This window comes from Paramormyrops kingsleyae, chromosome 19, assembly GCF_048594095.1.
Source record: "Paramormyrops kingsleyae isolate MSU_618 chromosome 19, PKINGS_0.4, whole genome shotgun sequence".
In the NCBI taxonomy this organism is placed as follows: Eukaryota; Metazoa; Chordata; class Actinopteri; order Osteoglossiformes; family Mormyridae; genus Paramormyrops; species Paramormyrops kingsleyae.
In genome coordinates, this window is record NC_132815.1 from 5169530 (window position 1) to 5191092 (window position 21563).

General features: G+C 47.3%; 1 protein-coding gene across 1 annotated transcript in view; it reads left to right on the forward strand.

The window, feature by feature from the left end:
- Positions 1–21563, forward strand: part of lama2 (laminin, alpha 2) — a 106547-nt gene that overhangs the window by 31950 nt on the left and 53034 nt on the right. Inside the window, exons 5-17 of the mRNA XM_072703001.1 lie at positions 1858–2037; positions 2872–2961; positions 3101–3218; positions 3419–3597; positions 3674–3773; positions 4057–4217; positions 4848–4988; positions 5922–6089; positions 11196–11297; positions 15880–16091; positions 16958–17069; positions 19113–19226; positions 20404–20531. Of these exons, the coding sequence (XP_072559102.1) occupies positions 1858–2037; positions 2872–2961; positions 3101–3218; positions 3419–3597; positions 3674–3773; positions 4057–4217; positions 4848–4988; positions 5922–6089; positions 11196–11297; positions 15880–16091; positions 16958–17069; positions 19113–19226; positions 20404–20531 (1805 nt within the window). The remainder of the gene's footprint in view (positions 1–1857; positions 2038–2871; positions 2962–3100; positions 3219–3418; positions 3598–3673; positions 3774–4056; positions 4218–4847; positions 4989–5921; positions 6090–11195; positions 11298–15879; positions 16092–16957; positions 17070–19112; positions 19227–20403; positions 20532–21563) is intronic.

The window sequence follows — 21563 nt, forward strand, 5'->3', positions numbered from 1 at the left end:
CTATCTCACACTTTTCATTTCTGCCCACAAATTTTCTGTTGGGTTGAGACTCTGTCTTGCTGCAGAGAATGTGGCTGATCTTGAATGGATCCCTGTGGAGGAATGGTCCAGAATCTCTCCAAATGTGTATCATAACCTTGTGAAAGAGTACAGGAGAAGACGACATGCTGTTCTGCTCACCAGAGGTGGTCTCACCAAGCGCTGCACCAGGGGTGCAAGTCATTATGAAACCTGATTTTTGATGGATTGGTTTATTTATGAAATAAATGTGTGATTTTGGTTGGTTCCATTGGAACACAATATAATATAACAATGAGCTGCGATATTTCTTGCATTCTGTCATTTTTTATAATTTATTTTATCTATATAATAATCATTAAAATGACAATAATGATAATAATTATTATATAATAATTTTTGCTGATTTTATCTATATGATCATAAATAATAATAGCCCACTATATCATAGTCTAGTTTGATTTTGAAAGAAAGTATTTAATTTGCTGTAAGCTTTAACTTTTAGTGAATTCCTTTTTTTTGCCTCTTTATTCTTTTTTATATGAACAATACAAAGTTACTATCCAGACTGGTCATGATTTTAACTTGATATCTTTTTATATAAGTTGATATTTATTAAAGTAGCCCTGGATTTTTAGTGGCAACGAGCCGCAGTCTGTTTCCTCATGCGGCAGACCGCGTTCCCCCTGGGGAGGGCGGACACCCCCGCACGCGCATGTGAAAATGCCCCGACCCGCATGTGGCGCTCATTAGCCCCGGCATGGCTAACGACTTTGGCTGTGTGCTGAAATTACTTTTCAAATCGGCAATTAGGGAACATTAAAGCGGCAACGGTGTACAGTAGGTCTCATTAACAGACAAGTGGTGTCCCACAAAAGACACACACAGCCGCCCACACGGTCCACAGCCCTGCTCCCCCCAAGTCATGCACCCCCCTCCCTTCTCTCCAGTGGTCTGACCCACCCGGGGGTCGCCAGTGGAGAGGGGTGTACCCTGGGACACACAGACACACTGAGGAGCAAATATACAAGTGTTGAGAGCTTTTAAATAATTAAAAAATTTATTATTACCTCGACTTTCGGAGAATTTTATGCATCATCGCATAAAATTATGTGTTATACTATGCAACATGATGTCCATAAACCACAAAATCATGTTTTAATTGTACCACTTAGTATATAGTTTCGGAGTTCCAGAATGAGGATCTGGCCTTCAGGACACTTCAAATATGCAATGATTGCGGATTCAGCAGAGTGATGCTGCATGCGATGATTATGGATTCGGCAGAGTGATGCTGCATGCGATGATTATGGATTCGGCAGAGTGATGCTGCATGCAATGATTGCGAATTCGGCAGAGTGATGCCACATGCGATGATTGTGGATTCGGCAGAGTGATGCTGCATGCAATGATTGCGGATTTGGCAGAGTGATGCCACATGCGATGATTGTGGATTCGGCAGAGTGATGCTGCATGCAATGATTGCGGATTCAGCAGAGTGATGCTGCATGTGATGCTCCCTGCTGACGATGCAGCGGCTGATTAGAGGCCCGCCCTGCAGATTGGCATTGAAGCACTCTTAAATAGGGTGCTAAAAAAAGATACTAATTGCTCTGGAATTTACCCCCATGCACCTCTTTTTATAACAATCAGCACGAGATCTGGCCTGTAATTTAGGCTGTGTGTTTTTAATCAGGTAAGGAGGGTAATTGCACTGGGTGTTTGAGTAAATACGGTGTCCATTTGTGTAATTGCTACCGGCCCTGCGCTGAAGCCCCATCGCCCTCCATGGTTCTTATTGCTTAATGTCCACTTTTGTTCTTGCCGTTTGTGCTGCAGATCCACACCTCCCTGATCAATGGGAGGCCCAGTGCCGAAGATCCCTCCCCAACCCTGCTGAACTTCACCTCTGCCCGCTATATCCGCCTACGCTTCCAGAGAATCAGGACGCTGAACGCTGACCTCATGACCCTGGCCCTCAATGACCCGCGGGACATCGACCCAATCGTCACCAGACGGGTTCGGACGCGTGTCCAGTTACTAGTAGCAGTGATAAAATGGATTTGTTAATGTGACTTTTACTCGGTCTGCCTAACTAACATAATAATCTCCTTCCGCAGTGTAATCTCGCCAGATGATTTGAAATGAACTATTAAGACATCATTTCAGTCCATCTGATCATATTTTAAATCTGGCATTTTTCAGTCACCAGGTTTGTGCTTGTGGTTTAGTTAATTAACAGGTATGGCTGTACCTGCGGGTCACGCTTGTAATTGCATGTGGTCTCGGTGTAGTCTCGCCGAAGGACCTTTCAGTTGGGCTTTTGTGACTGGGAACTCACCGTAATGAATGGTGAATACGAGCCCCTTTGTACGAGCCTTGTACATTGCAGTACCATCATGGGCCGGATCACCCAATCATGGGTCGGATCACCCAATCATGGGCCGGATCACCCAATCAAGGGCCAGATCACCCAATCATGGGCCGGATCACCCAATCAAGGGCCAGATCACCCAATCATGGGCCGGATCACCCAATCAAGGGCCAGATCACCCAATCATGGGCCAGATCACCCAGTCAAGGGCCAGATCACCTGATGCAGACTCATAACAATAAAGAGAGTTACGCGTTTTACCTTGGTTAAAGGGTCAGCACTTTAATCAGAGGTCTGTGTGTAACCAGACCTGCCTCTGATATCTGACTGTCACTGGCCCAGCTGCTTAATTGCCGGTTTAATTAAATTCCCCCCGCCGCTCCGACCCGTGATCGCCTGAACTTTCATTTAGAGCCGAAAATGATGAAATAAGACCTCGCCGTGTGACACTCTGCCATTTTCGTTTGTCCTGCCCGCAGTACTACTACTCAATTAAGGACATCTCGGTCGGGGGCATGTGCATCTGCTACGGACACGCCAAAGCCTGCCCGCTCAACAGTGGCACCAAGGTATAATGGGGGCCGGGGGGGGGGAGGAGCTCTCCGCGCTTCAGCATCACTGAATCCACCTGCCCCTTTTGGTCCCAGCCTTTTTGGGGAGCAGGCCTGCTCAATCCGACTTACCACCAACCGCTGTTACTGTTGGCAGAAATTCAGCTGCGAGTGCGAGGACAACACCTGCGGGGACAGCTGTGACCAGTGCTGCCCCGGCTACCACCAGCAGCCGTGGATGGCAGGGACGTTCCTGACCCGGCACGTGTGCGAGAGTAAGGAAGTCGCACCAACCATGATATAATTGCATCGCTACGGCGATGAGGGTCTTTTCCTGTTTGGGCGCGGTAAAATGGATGGGGAGAGAGTCAGCTGAGCACTAAAATAAGAAGGTGGAGTATTTTGTGGTGCGATGAATATTGAGAAGCTTAACGACTAGCCTGTACCCGTCCCGCTCTATGCTACATTCTCCCAGAATGCAACTGTCATGGCAAGTCGGAGGAGTGCTACTACAATCAGACGGTCGCTGTCCGGAGGGAGAGTCTGAACACGAGGGGCACATACGAGGGTGGCGGCATCTGCGTCGGCTGCAGCAACAATACGGCCGGCATCAACTGCCAGAGCTGCGCAGATGGCTACTTCCGGCCCGAAGGGGTGCGGCATGCCGGCGCCGTCTCTTCCAAGAGGGAGCTTAGGAGTTCAAAAAGATTTACCCCGTTGTCTCCGCCAGGTGTTCCCGGAGGACCCAGACCCCTGCCAGCCATGCTTGTGTAACCCCGCAGGCTCCCTCCATGCAGCATGCGTCCCCGACGAGTCTATGGCCTCAGCAGGTGAACGGGCCTCCGCGATGCACCACATGCGACGCATTACATGCGTAACTGACGTCCCTTTGATCCAGACTGACTTATCTAGGTTGGACTGTTTTGCATTTCTACAGCTGGATGCTGTTATCGAGGCAGCTCAGGTTAAGTATGCGACTCAGACATCGGCGAGAATGGCCCCTACTGGGACTTGAACTGACAACCTTTTGTGAAGGTTTTTTACCGCAACGCTGCCCCGCTGCCCTGCTCGCTGTCAACACCGGCGTGTCTCCGCTGTGCACCCCGCCTGCAGGTCTAAGAGCCGGTTCCTGCCACTGCAGGCAGGGCTACGGGGGTGACAAGTGTGACAGATGTGCCTTTGGGTACACCGGGTCCCCGCTGTGCGTGCGCTGCAACTGCAGTCTGGAGGGAAGTCTGAACAGGGACCCGTGCAAGCTGCCCTGCACCTGCAAGGTGGGCGGCCGCATGGGGGTGGGGGGCGGGCGCCGCCCTACAGCCGGCAGGTTTTATTTTTAACATGTATAGTCTGGCTGCTACAGATCCCGCTCTCTGTGTCGTATCTCAGAAACATCTGCTTCCACGTGCCATGGGCTGATCCTTGCTTGTTGTTGCTCTCGTCTTTCAGACGATCATAGTACTGTTGTGTGCATAAACACAATACATTCTTACATATAGCATTTTATTTATCTTCTGTTTTTTTTTTTTTTTATCATAACCCACATTCACTTATTATTTGACTTAATTTATGATCCTTGCTGCACGACGGTTCGACTTATGATATTTTGAATTTACGATGGTAAGCTAGAGATGCATGTTTTGAATTTTGATCTGTTCAGTAATTGCGCATAGGACAAATAAATTCTTAAATCTCGTTGCGTATACGGCATTTTTTTGCTGCATCTTTTCCCTGATTGATGAGATTACTGATCTACTGCCTGTCTGTATGGGACCAGAGGGACGGGGGTCCTTGACATGAATGATCCAGTCAGGAGGATTTGTGGGATCCCATCCGACCCAAATGTGCAATCTGGACCCTCGCGTCAAGGCCAGCACTCACCCTATGTGTCTTTTGTCGTCTTTCAGGGGAACGTCGAGGGGGAAAACTGCGACCTCTGCAAGTCGGGATTCCACAATCTCCGTGGAGATAATCCCTACGGATGCGGAAAGTGCTTCTGCTCCGGCATCACAAGCGAATGCTCTGACTCTTCCTGGTCCTACAGTAACGTGAGATATCGGACTCATTAGCATCTTTACTGTTGGGGGGGGGGGGGGGGTGTTTAACTCTTCCTGTGCACAGGTGGGGGCGCATGGGTGAAGTGCCTCAGTCTTCCTGGGTTTATTAAAATCACATGGTGCCGTCCGCCGGGCCAGAAACGGCCAAGGCCCCGGCGCACCGTAAATACCGGCTGATTTATAGCGTGTCACCCATGGTGACATGTTGATTGGATGAGCCCACAGGGGGGTCAGAGGTTAATAGTCTGTGGGGATATGTGTTGGTAAACAGAGGGGCTATCAGCACAGGCAGTGTGGAGGGAGGGGGGAGGGGGGATGGGGTGTCACAGTGATCAACGCCCCCTTCCTGCATGAGACAGGCAGCCCTGCATCTGTCTCTGTAATTAACCTGACCTTGAGTTCTCCTTCCAAAACTCCGCGGCCGCCGCCGTGTAATTGTGTCTGTGAGTGCGTCACGTGCGAATGCCATGTCCGTGCAAACGGGCCGTCTCCACGGCGAGTGCACGTAGCAGCGTAAATGAGATTCTGCTCTGAGTGTGGCCTGCTTTTACTTTGGTCTCTCTAACATTTCCGTTTTTTTTAACATGGTCTTAACAGAGCTGCACACCCCGTAATTTAAGTACAATTTACCGAGGTTTAACCCACCCACATAAATACCTTGATGGCGTGATAACGGATATGCATGTGTGCCGTGTGAAATTCTCTTTCGAGGAAACCATTCCACCGCCACACTGGTATAACAAGCAGAGTGGTTTATGGCCAGAATTATGTTCCCACTTATCAATTAAATGATGCACTTTTTCAGAAAATGGGTTAAGTGGTGGGAGCCAGTACATCATTCCCTGGGGTTCTGATGAATGGCTGTACTAGTTGTGGTTTGATTACTGACTCATTCACCCATTTCTCTGCGGTCCCCTTTGCCAGATGACGACCATGCTTGGCTGGGTCCTGAGGGGGGACGGTGAGGACAAGGTTTGGCCCGTGCCGAGTCAGGAGGACCCTCCGTCGCTCAGCGTCGGCCATGCAGAGGCCAGCGCCCATCTGCAGGGGGTTTTTTACTGGAGCTCCCCTCCCAGCTACCTGGGGAACAAGGTCAGACCCCCGGCTTCACCAGCTCTGTACCCTCCCCCCGCCCCCCCGCCTGTTAGCTGAGCTCCCCCACATCCAAAGGGAGCGGAAGAATTCTGTACCTACCTGTGCTTAGCATCTGTTCTTAGCATCTGTGCTCAGCGTCTCTGCTTGGCATCTGTGCTCAACATCTCTGCTTAGTGCCTGTGCTTACAAACACAGGCAAATCCCGGACATTTTTAGGTCCCAAAAAAGAGGACAAGTCTGGGAGAAAGGGGACGTATGGTCACCCTAGTTTAGCATCTTTGCCTATCATCTCTGCTTCACGTCTCTGCCTAGCATCTGCGCATAACATCTGTCCTCAGCGTCTGTGCTTAGCAGCTGTCCTTAGCCTCTGTGATTAGCATCTCTGCTTAGAATCTGTGCTTAGCGTCTCTGCTTGGCATTTATTGTGCCTGGTGTGATGCTAGCTGCTTAGCTGTAATGGCATAGCTTAGCTTAGCATCCGTACTTAGCGTTTTTTGCTTAGCATCTATGCTTAGCTCTGCTTAGCATCTGTACTTAATATCTCTTCTTAGAATCTAGCTTAGCGTCTCTGCTTAACATTTACTGGTATGGTGTTAGATTCTTAGCTGTAACATCTTGCCAGCTGTGCTTAACATCTGTGCTTAGCATCTGTGCGGGGGGGGGGGGGGGCACACAAAGGCCACACAGACAGAGTCGGGAGTGAGGATCAAAAACCTAACCCAAGTACTATACACACACACACACACACACACACACACTATTATACACACCTGGAATTATACATGCATATTACCACATAAATACACAAAGTCCCTGCTGTACATGTGCAGGATTTTCTCTGTCCCTCACTATGTTAAGATGAGGCTTTGTGTGCAGAAGTATGAAATGTTCCTTTGTAGCGGTACTCCCTGGGTGTAAACGTGGGTGTTCTGCACTCTGTGTGAGATCGGGGCAGTCGGGGGTAAATATGAGCACTGTGCATTGGCCAAAAGAGAAAAGCAAACGTTTGCTTCTCTGTGGCCGTCAGTCAAGACTCGTTTAAAGCGTTCAGACACAGGCTCTCACGCTACAGTGACGCCGCGACTGTGCTGTAATTACGCGGGGACATCCTCGCTGCCATGTTTCATCGTCCGAATTAGGGCGGCAGTGATGGCCATTAGTGGTGACATCCGTGCGACAGCGTGCAGGGGGGCACGTCTGTGCATTTCTGGGGTGGGGGTGAGCGTGCGAGTGTGTGCAGGTGAGGTGAGGGATAGGAGTGAGAATCCCTGCGGGCCCCTAAATGTCTAAGCGCCGGTTCCCTGCGGGCCCCACTTTAGCGTCCGCGGCTCCAGCTCACCACTCGCGCCTCTCGGCCGCGTGAGACCGCCGTCGGGCGGAGTGACTGACTGCGTGTTTAAATGTCTGATAAACCTGGGAGGGCAGCAGCTTGGATTCAGCCAGCAGACACGTGGACACACGTGTGTCCATATGCATCACGCGGTAATTAATGTGTCACCCGCAGCCGTAATTGATATTCTTTTCCAGCAGCTTGTGGCAGAGGAGGATGGTGAGAGTTTGTGGCATAAAGAGTGAACCCACAAACGCCATGCTGAACTATTCTGGGGGGGGGGGGGGGGGGCTTTCTGGACCTTGATTGGCCATCGCCTGAGCGGAGCCACTTCTTGGCTTTCCTGGGCAGGCAAAAGGAATCGCAGCAATTATGGTGCCTGGCTCTTGGCTGAGTTGTGACCCATCACGGGTAATAGACTATTATGATGATAAATGGAGTGATCTTGGCGGCAGGGCGCACGCTTCTGCGCCTCCCCGGCGATAGAGGGGGCCATTACCTCCTGTCTCCACGCTGACAGGGGCCCAGTATGCATGGATGGCCGCCAGAGATTGTTTTACCCAAATGAATATATTTACTCAGGCTAACTCGTCCGAGGCCTTGCTCACAAATGCCCTCCCCCTCCCCGGAATTGGGGCATGTTGGAAGCTGCTGCAGTGCCTGCAGAGGGTGATCTGCCCCCCCCCCCCCCCCACTCTACGGCTCACTGGTCTCACTTGGCGTCAATTAAATGCTGCACTGATGAGGGTTTTAAAGGCTCCCGTTCATCTCCCCAGAGTCTGAGCGTAGCCGATACATGCAGAAATTACATGTGTGTTTTTTAAACTGTTGAATGTATGTTTCAAGTTTTTTTTTTTTGACTGCTCATGTTCGACAACTTGGTTATTCGGTAACCCGGGGAGAGAGAGGTTGGTGCACGGTTTGGCGTCTTTGCCTGGGCCTCCGTCAGGTACTCCAGTTCAACATGCAATCCAAAAACATGTGGCTAGGTGAATTTGTGTCAATAAATAGCACAGTCTGTGTGAGTGTGTGACCCAGGATGTCCTGTTCTTCCTGGGAGAGTCTCCAGGCTGGCAGTGACCCTGTATGGGATAAACAGCACGCATGGCTAGGTTTGTCAACGTTAGTACAAAGAATTTGCTGGAATAGCATGGATTGTAAGTCTTGTTCGTGTTTCATATTTTTCACATCTTCGTATTGTTCAGAAATGATTCAATCATGGAAGGTATAACAGATAGCAAAGCAGTGATAGAATCCCACTTAATGGTTAACAGATTAACAGCTACAGTGTTTCTGCAGACCTGCAGTAGCGCAGAGTTGCCAACTTTGACCAGCTGGCTGGCGTGAGATTTTCAATTCGAGACAAGTCTGCACACGCATTTACATGTATGTTAACAGTTTTATTACCTTGTTAATTGTCTGTAGTGTTTGCAAGCTACCCCAACACTTTTGATGTAGCTCATTGCAGGTTTATAATGGAATAATATAGATTTCTTGGGTGAGCGTGAGAGTCTGAACGCCGGATGCGTGAGAGTTGGCAGCCCTGACTAGCTTCCTGTTAACCCAGTAACACCACAGGCTTTGAGTCCGCCAGCTTATAAACATACAGAACATGTTCAGCCATGTGACACACAGGTGTCTTCAGCAAGGGGTGTTCCCAGCATAACTCAACCATACAGAGACGGTTGTCCGGTTGTCTTGGCGATGTGTGCTGTCCCATTCCAGGCACATGGGCCACAGATGTGCATATTTGTTTAACAGTGGGACTTGAACTGAACGCCACTGTTGTTCTAAGGCAGCAAAAAGTGGCGTTGTGCGGAATGGTGTTGCGCCCTTAGTTCCTGGGGGGGCGCTATGGGAAGGACATGCAAGCGGTTCTTCCGGATATTAAAACAAACAAAATGGCTGCTTTGTATCATGCAGAGCAGATGTGGGGCTGTGTGCCATGATCGGGGCTTTGTCTGAGGAATAAAACCGGGGCTGTGGGTTGGGGCGGGTGTTCCATGAGATTTATTAAAATCGCCCTTCCGATTGGCAATCCTCAGCGCCTCTGTGGAGCGGATCTCATCGACAGCTTTCCCAAGAGGGAGGTCAAGTGAGGTCACATGATGTGTAACTTGTTTGTATGGCACAAATAAAGGTTACGCAACAGAGTTAGAGATCCTGCTGTGGGGTTCGTTGCTGCGAATGTGAGGGTTCAATCTAATAAAAGGCCACCAAAATATGTGGCATCTGACAGGCAGCTTATGGGGCAGCCCCGGGGCCTTTCCTGTCAATCTGGGAGGGACGTGTATCATGCCTGCCGAGCCTGCACGTGAATAATATCCTTGACCCCTCCTGATTTGAGATATTCGGATTTTGCTTTTGGGGATGAAGGACACATCCTAGCTGGGGGAGGCAGCACAGAAAAGGACGAGCCGCAAGCTGGCAGGAAGCACAGCTGGTTCAGGAGCTGCTGGGAATGTGTGTCATTGATCTCGGAGGGTAGCTTCATAAACATACCTTAAAGAGCAGGAAGGGAAACCTCAGAGACACTGCCGCAGATTTTGCATTTCATGGGGGGGGGGACCTCCTACGGCGGCAGCAGCGACTCAAAGCGAGTCTCCGCCCCCCCAGCAGATGTAGGTCAGCGCTGTCCATGCCTCGGCTGGGCTGCTGGCTGCAGGTACAGCATCCCCCCCCCCCCCCGGGTGGCCTTCGGCGCGGGTCACTTCCTGGTCCGTCCGTTGGCGCGGCGACACCCCAGGCTGCGCTTTTCAGACCCAGCGGGAGCGATGCATGCGGAGACAGAAAGAAAACACGCGTCAGGACAAGAAAGGGCTCTTCTCAGCAAAGGAAAGATAAACACAGAAGATTCTGATTTGGAAGGCTGTGAGGGTGGAGACATAGCCAGAGCCCGGGAAAACAGCAGGACCAATATTCAAAGAAAAGGGAATGTTTCAGATGGTAGGAGGCTTGGGAACTGGCCAGTGTCCTATAACCTTTCAATCACGATTTTCATACGGATAGATATTTATTTTGTCTTCAAAGGAAGTCTGAATACTCATTGTCTTTGCCTCACAAAGCAATGGAGCAATGGAACCTCTACATGCAAAGACAATGAAATAACAGCTGCGGGCTCTTTTAACACCCTTTGAGAGGATGTCGGAGGGTTACCTGCTGTGAAAGTGTGGACACTGTAGCTTTGCCATAGTTACATATCACTTGTAATGCTCAAGGGGAGCTTTGGGAATTGCACACAGTGATCTCATACTTAAACTCGTATATGTGAAGCTAGTCATCCCTGTTGATAAAGGTCATTATTCCTGTTGCAGATATGTTCTAAATATACAGCATATTATAGACTTGATAAGTTTGTTTTTTTTGTCCTTTGTGGACTGGAGTATTTTCTTACAAAATGCATTTTAGTGTAACTGCAATTATAACGTGAATTCCTACTGTGGGACGTGAAAGCAGCCCTGAGATTCTTCTGATTTATGTATTTGTGTAAAAGCTCATGCGCCTTATTAAAGCCTCAAATCTTATTCGGATTCTAATTTCAACGTTCATTTCCACATTTAAACTTGCAGCAAGCCCGTTATAACTTTTTAATGCAATTGACTAAATTGCACAACCGTTTGCATTCGACTTCCACAGTCTTAGTTCATCTTCTGAGCTGGAATGAAATGTTTGTATGATGAAATCGTTTTGCTTCTTGCTCTGGTACAGTATTATTGGGAATTTCTGAGATCTGGACCATTCTACTTGTTCACTGCTGCCGTGTCTCCTTACAGCTAACAGCCTATGGAGGGAGGCTGGTGTATATGGTGTCCTACGACACAGAGGGTGGAGACAAGGCCATTACGCCCTCCATCCATCCCGACGTCATCCTACAGGTATGTCCTCAGTTTTTCCGCCAAGCCACATGCACTGTGGATGACTCATTAGCATCCTAGTTGATGCTGTTATTCAGAAGCACCTGCAGCTCCAACGCATGCATGTTTATTCAGCTGCATGTCCCGTTCTAGGACAGAACATCCCTGCCAGGGACATAAACCAGCAACCTGTAGACCAGGGTTCCTCGATAATCCTGCCCGCGAGAATGAATAGCCTCCCCCCCCCCCCCCCCACACTGGGCTCATTTTATGGGAACAGTGACCCCTGGCTTTGTGTTTTTGATGGAATTTGGTCCTCGGGGAAAAATAATAGGGGACCACTCTAGTAGGCTGCAAGTTACTGTCCTTCGCTGCTACGCTACCTGTGGTACCCTGAGATGCTTTAATCTTTTTTTGTTTTGTTTTGTTTCCTGTGTGATGAAGGAGGTCAGGCCCCGTCCACCATCTTGGGGAATTAGCTTTGTGTCTGGGGCGTGTGTGGCTGCCACGTTCATCTGGTTCCGTTTAAAGAGCGCGGCGTCCACAGCTGTTCGGCCGGAGCGAGTGCAGGCCTCTGGAATTCTCCGACATGTGTGTGTCATTAGCGGGGCTCCAGAAAAAGAGCACAGCCGGGGGCCTGCCCCCCCTCTCCGGTCCACGCTTTTCGGGGAGCGTAGCACAGCCGATGCGGTCATGCGGTCGGAGACCATGCCGCTCTTTCTCAGGTTTAACCAAAAGCAGACTTGGCCTCGCAAGACGCCTTCATCTTTGGTCAAGCCTTTTGGCCAGATGTATATCTGAAGAACATGTATCTTTATACGAGACAACAGACTAAACCCCTGCATGACAGCGGCATGTAAAAATAATTTTGGCAACTGAAGCCATGACCTCAGTTGGTTTTCATGAGAATATCTAATTTGGGAAGACCAGTCTATGCACCTGTGTTTTTCTTCCTGCTTTTGTGGAGATTACATATGTTAAAACTCAAATCTCAAATCTAAGATGTATATATAATTTTGAGGGATAAGTCTTTCATGCCCAGTCTCCATGTGTCCTGTGCTTGTAACCTTGGTAAACTCTGCAGTCTCTCTAGCCCATAATGCCACACTCTTAAAAAAAAATGCAAACTCACTTATTGCCTTATTCATTTATATGTGGATTATCTATATGTGCATTTTTAGTCATGATAATTGGTCAGTTCAAAAGAAAAATGTACCTCTTTGTTCCTTATGAGCAGTGAGGCAGCACTTATCATAGGTCAGCACTGTGAGCTGTTCCTTCCTACTGATGACCGACTGATAACCAGTCTGTTTCTGCCTTTCCCCAAGCTCATTTTATATAGGGGTTAATGCTTTCCAAGCTGTGCATCATACATACATTTTTATGCACGGCTGCAGAGGCAAAGGACCCCCTTCACGTAGCGGGCTATGTTTAAAAGCGTATAATGCCAGGCTTGTAGTGCATTAACCCAGTTATACCATGGTGACAACACACATGGCTCCCGCGTTCGTACCTAAAGACATTACTTTCAATTGTATGAGGCAAAAATGCATTTATTATTAGAAGTACTTTCCTGCACCAACGATTCAACATTTCCCTTAGTTTTTTGTTAATTTTAAATTCTGTTATTTGTCTGAAATTTTAAGTAACGTTAGTTAGAATGAAAGATTTTAATAGCGCATTGATTTACTGCTGTGACTTGCCTGGCTGCCACTGTGTGTGTGGATATAGGAAATTAATCTGGCCAATCAGATTTGGGAATTCGTCAGCGTGGCAGCGGTGTAGCGTGACTGTACTGCCCGTGTCTGTGTGTAGGGACATTTCCCGCGATAGCAGACACACTTAGAGCACCACTGCATAAAAGCAACACGTGGACACCAAGAGTCCTCAGCATTGTGCAAAGAAACAACAAAGCTCACGCCCCCAGTGAGGGCGCATCCTTCTCATCACTGCCTGCCCCCCCCCCCCACCCCCCATGCTAACGCCAGTGCTTCAGCGCAGCTTTGATTGTCCTTCCTGTTTCCACAAGCCAGGTATTCCGGTCTATCAACATTGCCAGAAACGTGGGCTTCTGCAAGCCGTTAAGCTCGTCCTGATGCCTGCAGCCTGCCTAATCCAGGAAGGAGTCCTTATCCCTAAATACATTTCGCTGTATTCTTTTTCTTGCAATGGCAGCAAATGCCATTACTTGCAGAGTAGACTTTTGTTTGAAGGCCCAATTTCCACTATTGGGCTACAGCCGACAGGGATCTTTTCTGCATGACTAATTGGGTTTTGCTCCGCCGTTCTGAAACATTGAAGCCTGGCTGTGTTTAACGTGCCTTCTGATCACATTTGTCATGGATTCTCTGTGCTGCATTCATTCACTCAAGCTCATAGGTCACCCTGTGTTGTGTTTGTAGGTATAGATTCAGCGATTCACTCATTTCATCCATTCTTTTGTACTGTATTTATAGTAACTTTACTCACACAGGATTCATGATGCTTTATTGTTGTCTCACCATGTAGGGATGCATTAGCGCTAAGATTTGTGTTCCAGGCCTCACATGGCTACCATGAAATGTCGTTTCTCCATGGCTGCAAGGAGATGCAGATGCAGATTGCGAGGAGGCAAAGACAAGTAAAAAAATACATAATTAGAAAAGACATCTTCTCGTCATTAACACCTCTGACAATCAGCAATACATCCAACATGCAAACAATAACATATTTAAAGGCACGGACGGTCTCTCACAAAACTGGGAACTGTGCACCGATATGGCGGATGCCGGCCTTTGCTGGGTGTGGATGATGCAGTGTGCCATCATGTACAACCCTCTTATGAATCAGCAAAATGTTAACCTGTGTGTATGCATACATACCACAGCCATACAGATTTTATAAGTAAGCATACATATGTACATGCATACATGTTGCACAAGAAGCAACAAAAGTGAACAAATCAATTGTTATTCCAAGGCAGTGCACACACTGCTGTTTGGTGCACATCTGTAAGCCGTCTGTGAGGAAGCCGGCATTCCATCGCATTCGGACGTGGGGCACCCCCCTCTGTGACTCCGGCGGTAAACTGGACACGGCCTCGCAGATCCAACACGACAGACTGCAAACGCATGGCTTCTGACCACTGGCTGTCACAGAACCCAGAGCATTGATAGAGCTTTTACCTCCTGCTACCAGAGTAGCAGCCCTTGCGAGTAACTACTCATGCTACATCAGGTTGGGGGCGGGGCTGGCTCTTAGGATGGAAACAGAGGCAACAGACAGCGGGTGTCCAAAATAGGACGAGAACTGAAGAAAAAGGGGACGGGGCCCCTTTAAATATCAGGTTCAAAAGACCAGAATCAAGCCAAGTTTTCCCAAAGCTGAACTCAACCAAGCTACTTTCAAGAAGGACACTTGTACCTCACTCCCCTTTCCTGAAAAACCAGACTTGCCCTATTTGTTAGTAATGAAGTGATTAGGCTCTGTTGGGGTCTGTTTATTTCATTCACGCCCTCTGATTCTGGAGATGGGCTCAAGATCACCGCCAACCCTAATTGGACCAGTGGTTAGCGAAAATGGATGGACATTGGCTAGAAATACATATTGTACCATCTAAAAATGTCATATGCTGTATATATCGGCTAAGCTCTTTGGGCTATGGGCAACGGTAGGCAGCCCTAATACATATTAATGGCACAGAGCTGTCATTCATTTAAAAAAAAATTAATAGTCCCACCACTTTGTTTCACTTTCTGAATATATAAGTGCTTTCGCATAAAAACACAAAGAGAGAGAGGTACCCAAGATGTTTGCAGAAGCTTGCAGCCGACGGTTTTTAATTGTGGTTATATTTGTTTGGCAAACGATAGTGATGAAGTGCAGTCGGAACCTTCTGGAAGGCCAGGGGTCGGCCCCATGGGTGAGGGCTGCCTTTCGACCGCCGCCCTCTTCCACGCTCTCCATCAGCATGCAATTACAGTGGCGCGCTCATCTTGGCTCGCCATGGGGTGGGGGGGGGGGGGGGGTCTCTCCGCATTTCGCAGTCAAGTGACAGAGCGCAGGAGTCGAGGGGCTTTATTGAGATATTGCCGCGTGAAGGCACTCGTGGTGCCCTAATGGAACGGCAGCGGATGCGTGACGGGTCATTATCGACGGTTAATCCCTGCTTTGCATGTGTACACTCCATTAATTCGGAGCAAATAAAATGGCCGGGGCATGTTGGCCGTGATTCCCCAGCAGAGCGGAGGGCAGTAAATAACACTTCATGAGAACGACGCCCCTTAATCCTTCCCGATGATTCTGTCAACATTGTCTGGGGTTCAGAGCCTGGCCACTTCACCTGTGTGAGATATGCTTGTATGAGACCCTTCCCCATCACTTACCAAGGCCGTGTCTTTCATGGCTGCATGCTGCCTCGAACTACTGCATTAAATGACCAGTTAATTATACGCCCATAAACGTATATCACGTTTTAGCAAAAAAAAAATAAAAAAACATTAATAAGTGAGTATATTGATATGTAAAGCATACAGGGAGGAGTGCAGATTGAAGCACATCAAAACAGGATATTTATTCCACTTGGAGATAAAAAAACAACCAAGCTTGACTTTGGTCTCCACAGGGCAATGGGATAACAATGATTGACAGCCGGATCGGGCTGCAGTTGTCCCCCTTTACCGAGGGAACAAAGAGCATTGTCCTGCGCGCCGAAAATTTTATACACCGGGAGACAGGCCTCGCTGTCAGCAAGAAGGAGTTCATGACAGCTCTCAGTGATCTGAATGGGCTTCTCATCAGAGCCTCGTACAGCCATGATGAGGGGGCCCTCTACAGGTACGTGCTGTCACAACAGCCTCAGCGACGTTAGAACAAAACGTTTCCCCTAGAGCCATCATCAATGCCTCATTTATCTGTGTGTTAAGGTTAAAAATCTAACTTTGCTTATCTTCATGTCGTCAAACCTGCATGTAATGTGTGTGTATATATGTAAATAAATCCATCATGTCTTCACTGTCCAGTGAAAGTCGCACATCTCCATTTTTTGCCGATTGTGACTTGCTACAGACAGAACACGCCCACTCTCCTCTGTCTGCTGATAGTGTTTGACTTCTAATTAACCACTGAAAAGATGTTTTACATAGTTATCTATTTAACTAACTCCAATTTATATTTGTATTAGTTAACATTTGTAATCATCATGGTTGTTTGCAAGAATGTTTCACTGTACTGCACTACAGATCAGTTTTAACAACTTAATGCTGATAACTAGGTATCTAGCTAACATCACTGTTAATTGTGAATGTAATGGGAGATTCATCTGTATCACGTTGACACTGTCATATTTGCCTCTTTTACAACAATCCATGCAAGTCCATTTAAAACATTAAACCGTTCACTGACGGCCGTGTAATGAGCGGTGTCTCTGTGGTGCCAAGGGTGCCTCGTTATGTTGATTTCGGTTTAGTTTGTAAAGTAGTTTCTGAGAAAATGCACTTTTTCACGCTCCAGGAATAATGAATTTTTGGAGATATGTGCTTTTCATTGAACGGCAACATTACGTTCCTTTTAGTTACTTTTGTTCATCATATAAATATAAGAATGTGCTGTTCCGGTTCCCCACGTATGTTTACGACACCCTTCAGTCAGCTTGGTGTCCTGTGTGCTGCATTCCTCATGTCTTTACGTTCCCTGGGGGCCAGACTCAACTCTGTCACCCTGGAGGTAGCCAGTGATGTGTCCCGGAGCGATGTACCGGCCAGGGCTGTGGAGATGTGTCACTGTCCCCATGGCTATGGCGGAACGTCTTGTGAGGTGAGTGACACGAGTGTCGTGACTCGGCGTCCACCTTTTTATCATAGTCCCTCTCGGTGGCACCTCTGTTAAAAAAAGCATCCACTTTGCGTCGCATGTCAGTTTTTCTGTCACTGTCAGAATTGTTTGACTCTTGCTATGCCGTGTGTGAATTATATGCTGCACTTGCAGTTAATACAGCAAGAATCTGTATCAGAATAAGTATATTTTTATTATCCTGAAGGAAATGATATGCTTGCGGGAGTTAAGCAAAAAATGTTCTGAGGGCAGAATGAAAAATGATCGGTTCAGAGAGATAGCCAATCAGAGAGGAGACAACTAGAGGAGGAGAGACCAAGACATCTGATTGGTTGGTCCCACCTCCTCCAGTTGTTTGGACCCACCTCCTCTTCAATCGGAACTAATTTTCGTTCTGCCCTCAGAACATGTTTATGTAAGTAAAACTCCCATGAGCAAATTCCATCTGGTATTCAGTGACATGCACTTGCTGTGTTGTGCGTTTCGCTCTGTGACGTGTGCAGTTTATACTGCACATGACTGAGACCAGTGTGAGGTGGTGAAACCCATTTGAAAAGACTTAGCTGACAGCTAGTCACCTTCTTAGAGAAGCTGTCTTTAGGTCGCTGCAGTGGCCACGTTGATTTTTCCGCGTATGTCATTATAGTGCTGACCGCAGCTGATTTCTGGGAGATTTTTGAGAGAAGATGAAATGAATCATTGGTTTTTTTTAATACATGAAGAGGGGTTAATTGTGACTTATTTGAAAAGGCCGTAGAGTCAGGACCTTTTGCAGAACCCGTCGGAGAACAATCCTAGCTCCCACACCGGATCATTAAAAATCCTTGACACAGAGGCGACTTGGATTAATGTCTGAGATTCAGTGCAGTGACCTTTTTTTGAAAGGGTAACAGGAGACTAAATCTCCACAGCCGAACGTCAGACTGACTGATAAAATCAGGCCTGAGGATTTCTCAGGTGATGCCAGGAAAATTCAAACACTACAGAATATTATTAATTTTGCTTTACATAATGTACTGGTACCATGATGCATTGCCGATATTTTATTTTCAGAATGAAGATCACCCCATTCTCCTCGGGATAGCTGTAGGGTAATAAGCTGTCTTTATCTTGAAATATTTTTAATACACCACCATTACGTGAGACTCAGACTGTGTCTTCTATTTACTCACACAGTAGCCATTTTTAAGTAGTTAGTGGTTCAGAATGATTACGCTACACTGCGATTTGCTGAACTTCGACTCCTGCCAGGTCCAATGGTGTGACAGTGAAGGACATGAAAGCCTCCTTATGTCATGATCCCTCTACATTCGACCCCCTGCACTGTTAAACTCTTTAAAAACTAGAAGCTGAAATAAACATCTTCTTAAGGGTGTGTCTTCTTCGGAAGTTAGCAGTCAGTGGGGTACCAGTGGCCCTGCAGGGATTTGCAGCTGCAGACTTTTATCTGCTGAACGCTCTCTACATAACAGTCTTCGATGTAAAGCAGCTCGTGGGGGCTGGTCCTATCGAGCGGGCGCGGCTGATGTTGCCGTTTGACGGCATGTTACAGGGTGAAAATTCAAACCCGTCTTTGGGTCTTTAAGTCTTTACGCTACAGGAAGCTGAGAGGCGTGACGGACAACTCCTGTTGCCATTTGCTTGACTTTCTTTGCCGCGTCGTAATTGTCTTATCTCTCTTTTCTTTCCTATTATGCAAAATAAATTTGCTCTTAAAAATAGACCCAAAAGAAACTCCATGTCTGCTTCTTCTGCATAAATCAAAGCACTTAGTGAAAAGCATTAATTATATCTCTGTATGATTAATTAGCTGCTGCAAAGCAGGTTATGGGCTGACATAATTAAACTCTAAATCTCACCGGCTAAAAATAGCTTTGTTTTCTTTTATCTAATGGCTTTGTAACAGTCACTCTGCATCTACACGATTCGCTCCTTGTTCATCAGAACTAATTTGTGTCATTCCGCTGTCAGGGTGATTTTCTTTCCTTGCATTCAGAGTGTAATTGTTTTGTCTCCCTGTTGCAGATGTGCTTACCTGGTTACCAAAGGGTTAACGGCACCTTGTTCAAGGGAGTGTGTGAGCCCTGCCGCTGCTTCGGCCACTCGGCGCACTGTGATGACATCACGGGCCGCTGCCTGGTAATGTCAAGCAGGGCACGGCGTTGGGTGGGGCTCCAGGTCAATCAAGCAGGCGTAGGTTATGGACTACCCACTGAGAGTATCTCTAAATGGGAGGTTTCAAACCATAAAGCAGCAAAGACCAGGTTCTAAGTGTGCTTTTCATTTCTTTGGTTACTTTGCTGTGAGTTTGTAGGCCAAGGCTTGGAATCTAGGATTCTAGGCTCATCACAACTGGTACCTCAGCATTCATGCTGGAAATGAATGAACAGCACAGCATGATGGGAATATGAACAGCACAGCCCATGCCTTTGACAGTATAATGTAGCGAAGTCATGAAAGCATCCCAAGATCTACTCCTCAGAGGTCCCTCGTGTTTCTTTCGGGCTCTAGTGCTTTTGGTTGGACCAAAGGCCAACTGTAGGAAGGAAGTCATTTAGAAAGCAATTAAGGGGTGAGCATCAGGAGGGCGCCCTGGGGCGCCCAGTCAGAGGCAGGGTGGGGCTGACATCACCGGCGCTGGCCAATAGCATTGCTCGCCTTCACGTTGCCGCCAAAGCGATTTATTATCCTTCCTCTAACCCCCTCCCCCTGATTCCGCATAATTAGGAAATGGTCTCCTCGTGGTTAATTATGCTGACTAGGCACGCGGCTGACGGGGAGCGTGTATGGCTTCATTAGGCCTGCCGGGGCCGCGATTGGGGGCACAGTGCTCCCGTGTTATCAGCCGAGCGGCGCCCCCGCCCTGGGCTGGTGCCAGCCCACGGGAAGATGCAGCGTGTTTAATTTGGCCACACGCGCCTCTAAAAGTCTCTCCGATTTATTCGGCAATTAGGAGTAAATTTTATGGAGGTTTGACATGCAAAACTAAATTTTAATTAGATGTCATTCTGTTAATATTTTAAAACGAGCATGTGTGTATATTAGGCATTTATTTTGGTGTTTTTACATGGAAATATTTCAGGTCAAATGGCTTTTCTCACTGAAAAAAACAATTCCTGTTTTAAAATAAATTTAATTATGCTAAATTTGTAGTTATAGTTCTGGCAGCAAATGAAACATAAAACAATGTTTACACCTGCTGAGCAAATACTTGATCTATAAGACAGGTTTTTCTTTTACTGTAAAACTCTAAAGTAATGCATTTTTCTGCCAAGTGAAATGGACCCACTCCCTCCTACCCAAATCCCATTTGCAGGACTGTGAAGACCACACCATGGGTCCTCACTGTGACACATGTGCCCCTGGTTTCTATGGCGATGCTACCAAGGGAACGGCTGAGGACTGTAAGCCCTGCTCGTGCCCACTCCCCCATCCCTCCAACAAGTAAGTATCTTAATGCACGTGCGCGCATTCACACACACACTCACCAGGCGTACTACCACACACACACACACGTTTGTATTCACATCTTTGTGGGGACCGTTCATTCATTTCTATGGGCAAAACCCTAATCCCAATAGTGAAAACCCCTATCCAGCCCTAACCTTAACCGTAAGTAACCAAACAAAATGCAAGATGTTTGGCATTTTTACTTTTTTTTTTTTTTAAAAATTGACAGATTTTTTTTTTAAATTTAGGTTATCCAAATGGAGAAAAAATGTCCCCAAAAGTTAGGAAATTTCAGGTTTTACCACACTTTGGGGACAATTTGGTCCCCAGATGTGATCTATGCAAACCCACACACACACACACACAGTGGAAAACAACTTGCCTTTGGATCACTGGAAAAAAAACCCATCAGTGCATGGCACCAGGAATGGAAATCGCACCCATAACCCTGAAAGTATGCAGCCTACACACATAGTAAAATAACGGGTTTATATCTTTGTGGGGACCGTCCATTCATTTCTATGGGAAAACTATAATCCCAACATGACACCCTTAACCCTTACCCAGCCCTAAGCTTAACCGTAAGTAACCAAACAAAATACAAGACTTTTGGCATTTTTAGTATTTTGACTGCATTCACAGATGTTTGTGGGGACCCGAAAAAAAGTCCCCACAACATCAAAATAACTGTTTATTACGTTTGGATGTTCTCAATGATTTTTTTAAGCCTCAGTGGAACCATGAACACAAGTATGATCGGACGTTACCAGACAGGTCGATGGATAAATACAGTATACTGTATGTATACACACGCACACACCTGAAAAACGGTCCCCATAATGTCAAAATGTCAGGTTTTTATCACATTGTATGGGACATTTGGTCCCCACAATGTAATATAGGCATAATCCACACACACACACACACACATACACACACACACACACACGCACACACACACACACACACACACCACCAAAGAGGACTCATCTCTTTATGCCTTTTTATGACAGTCGTCTCAGAGTG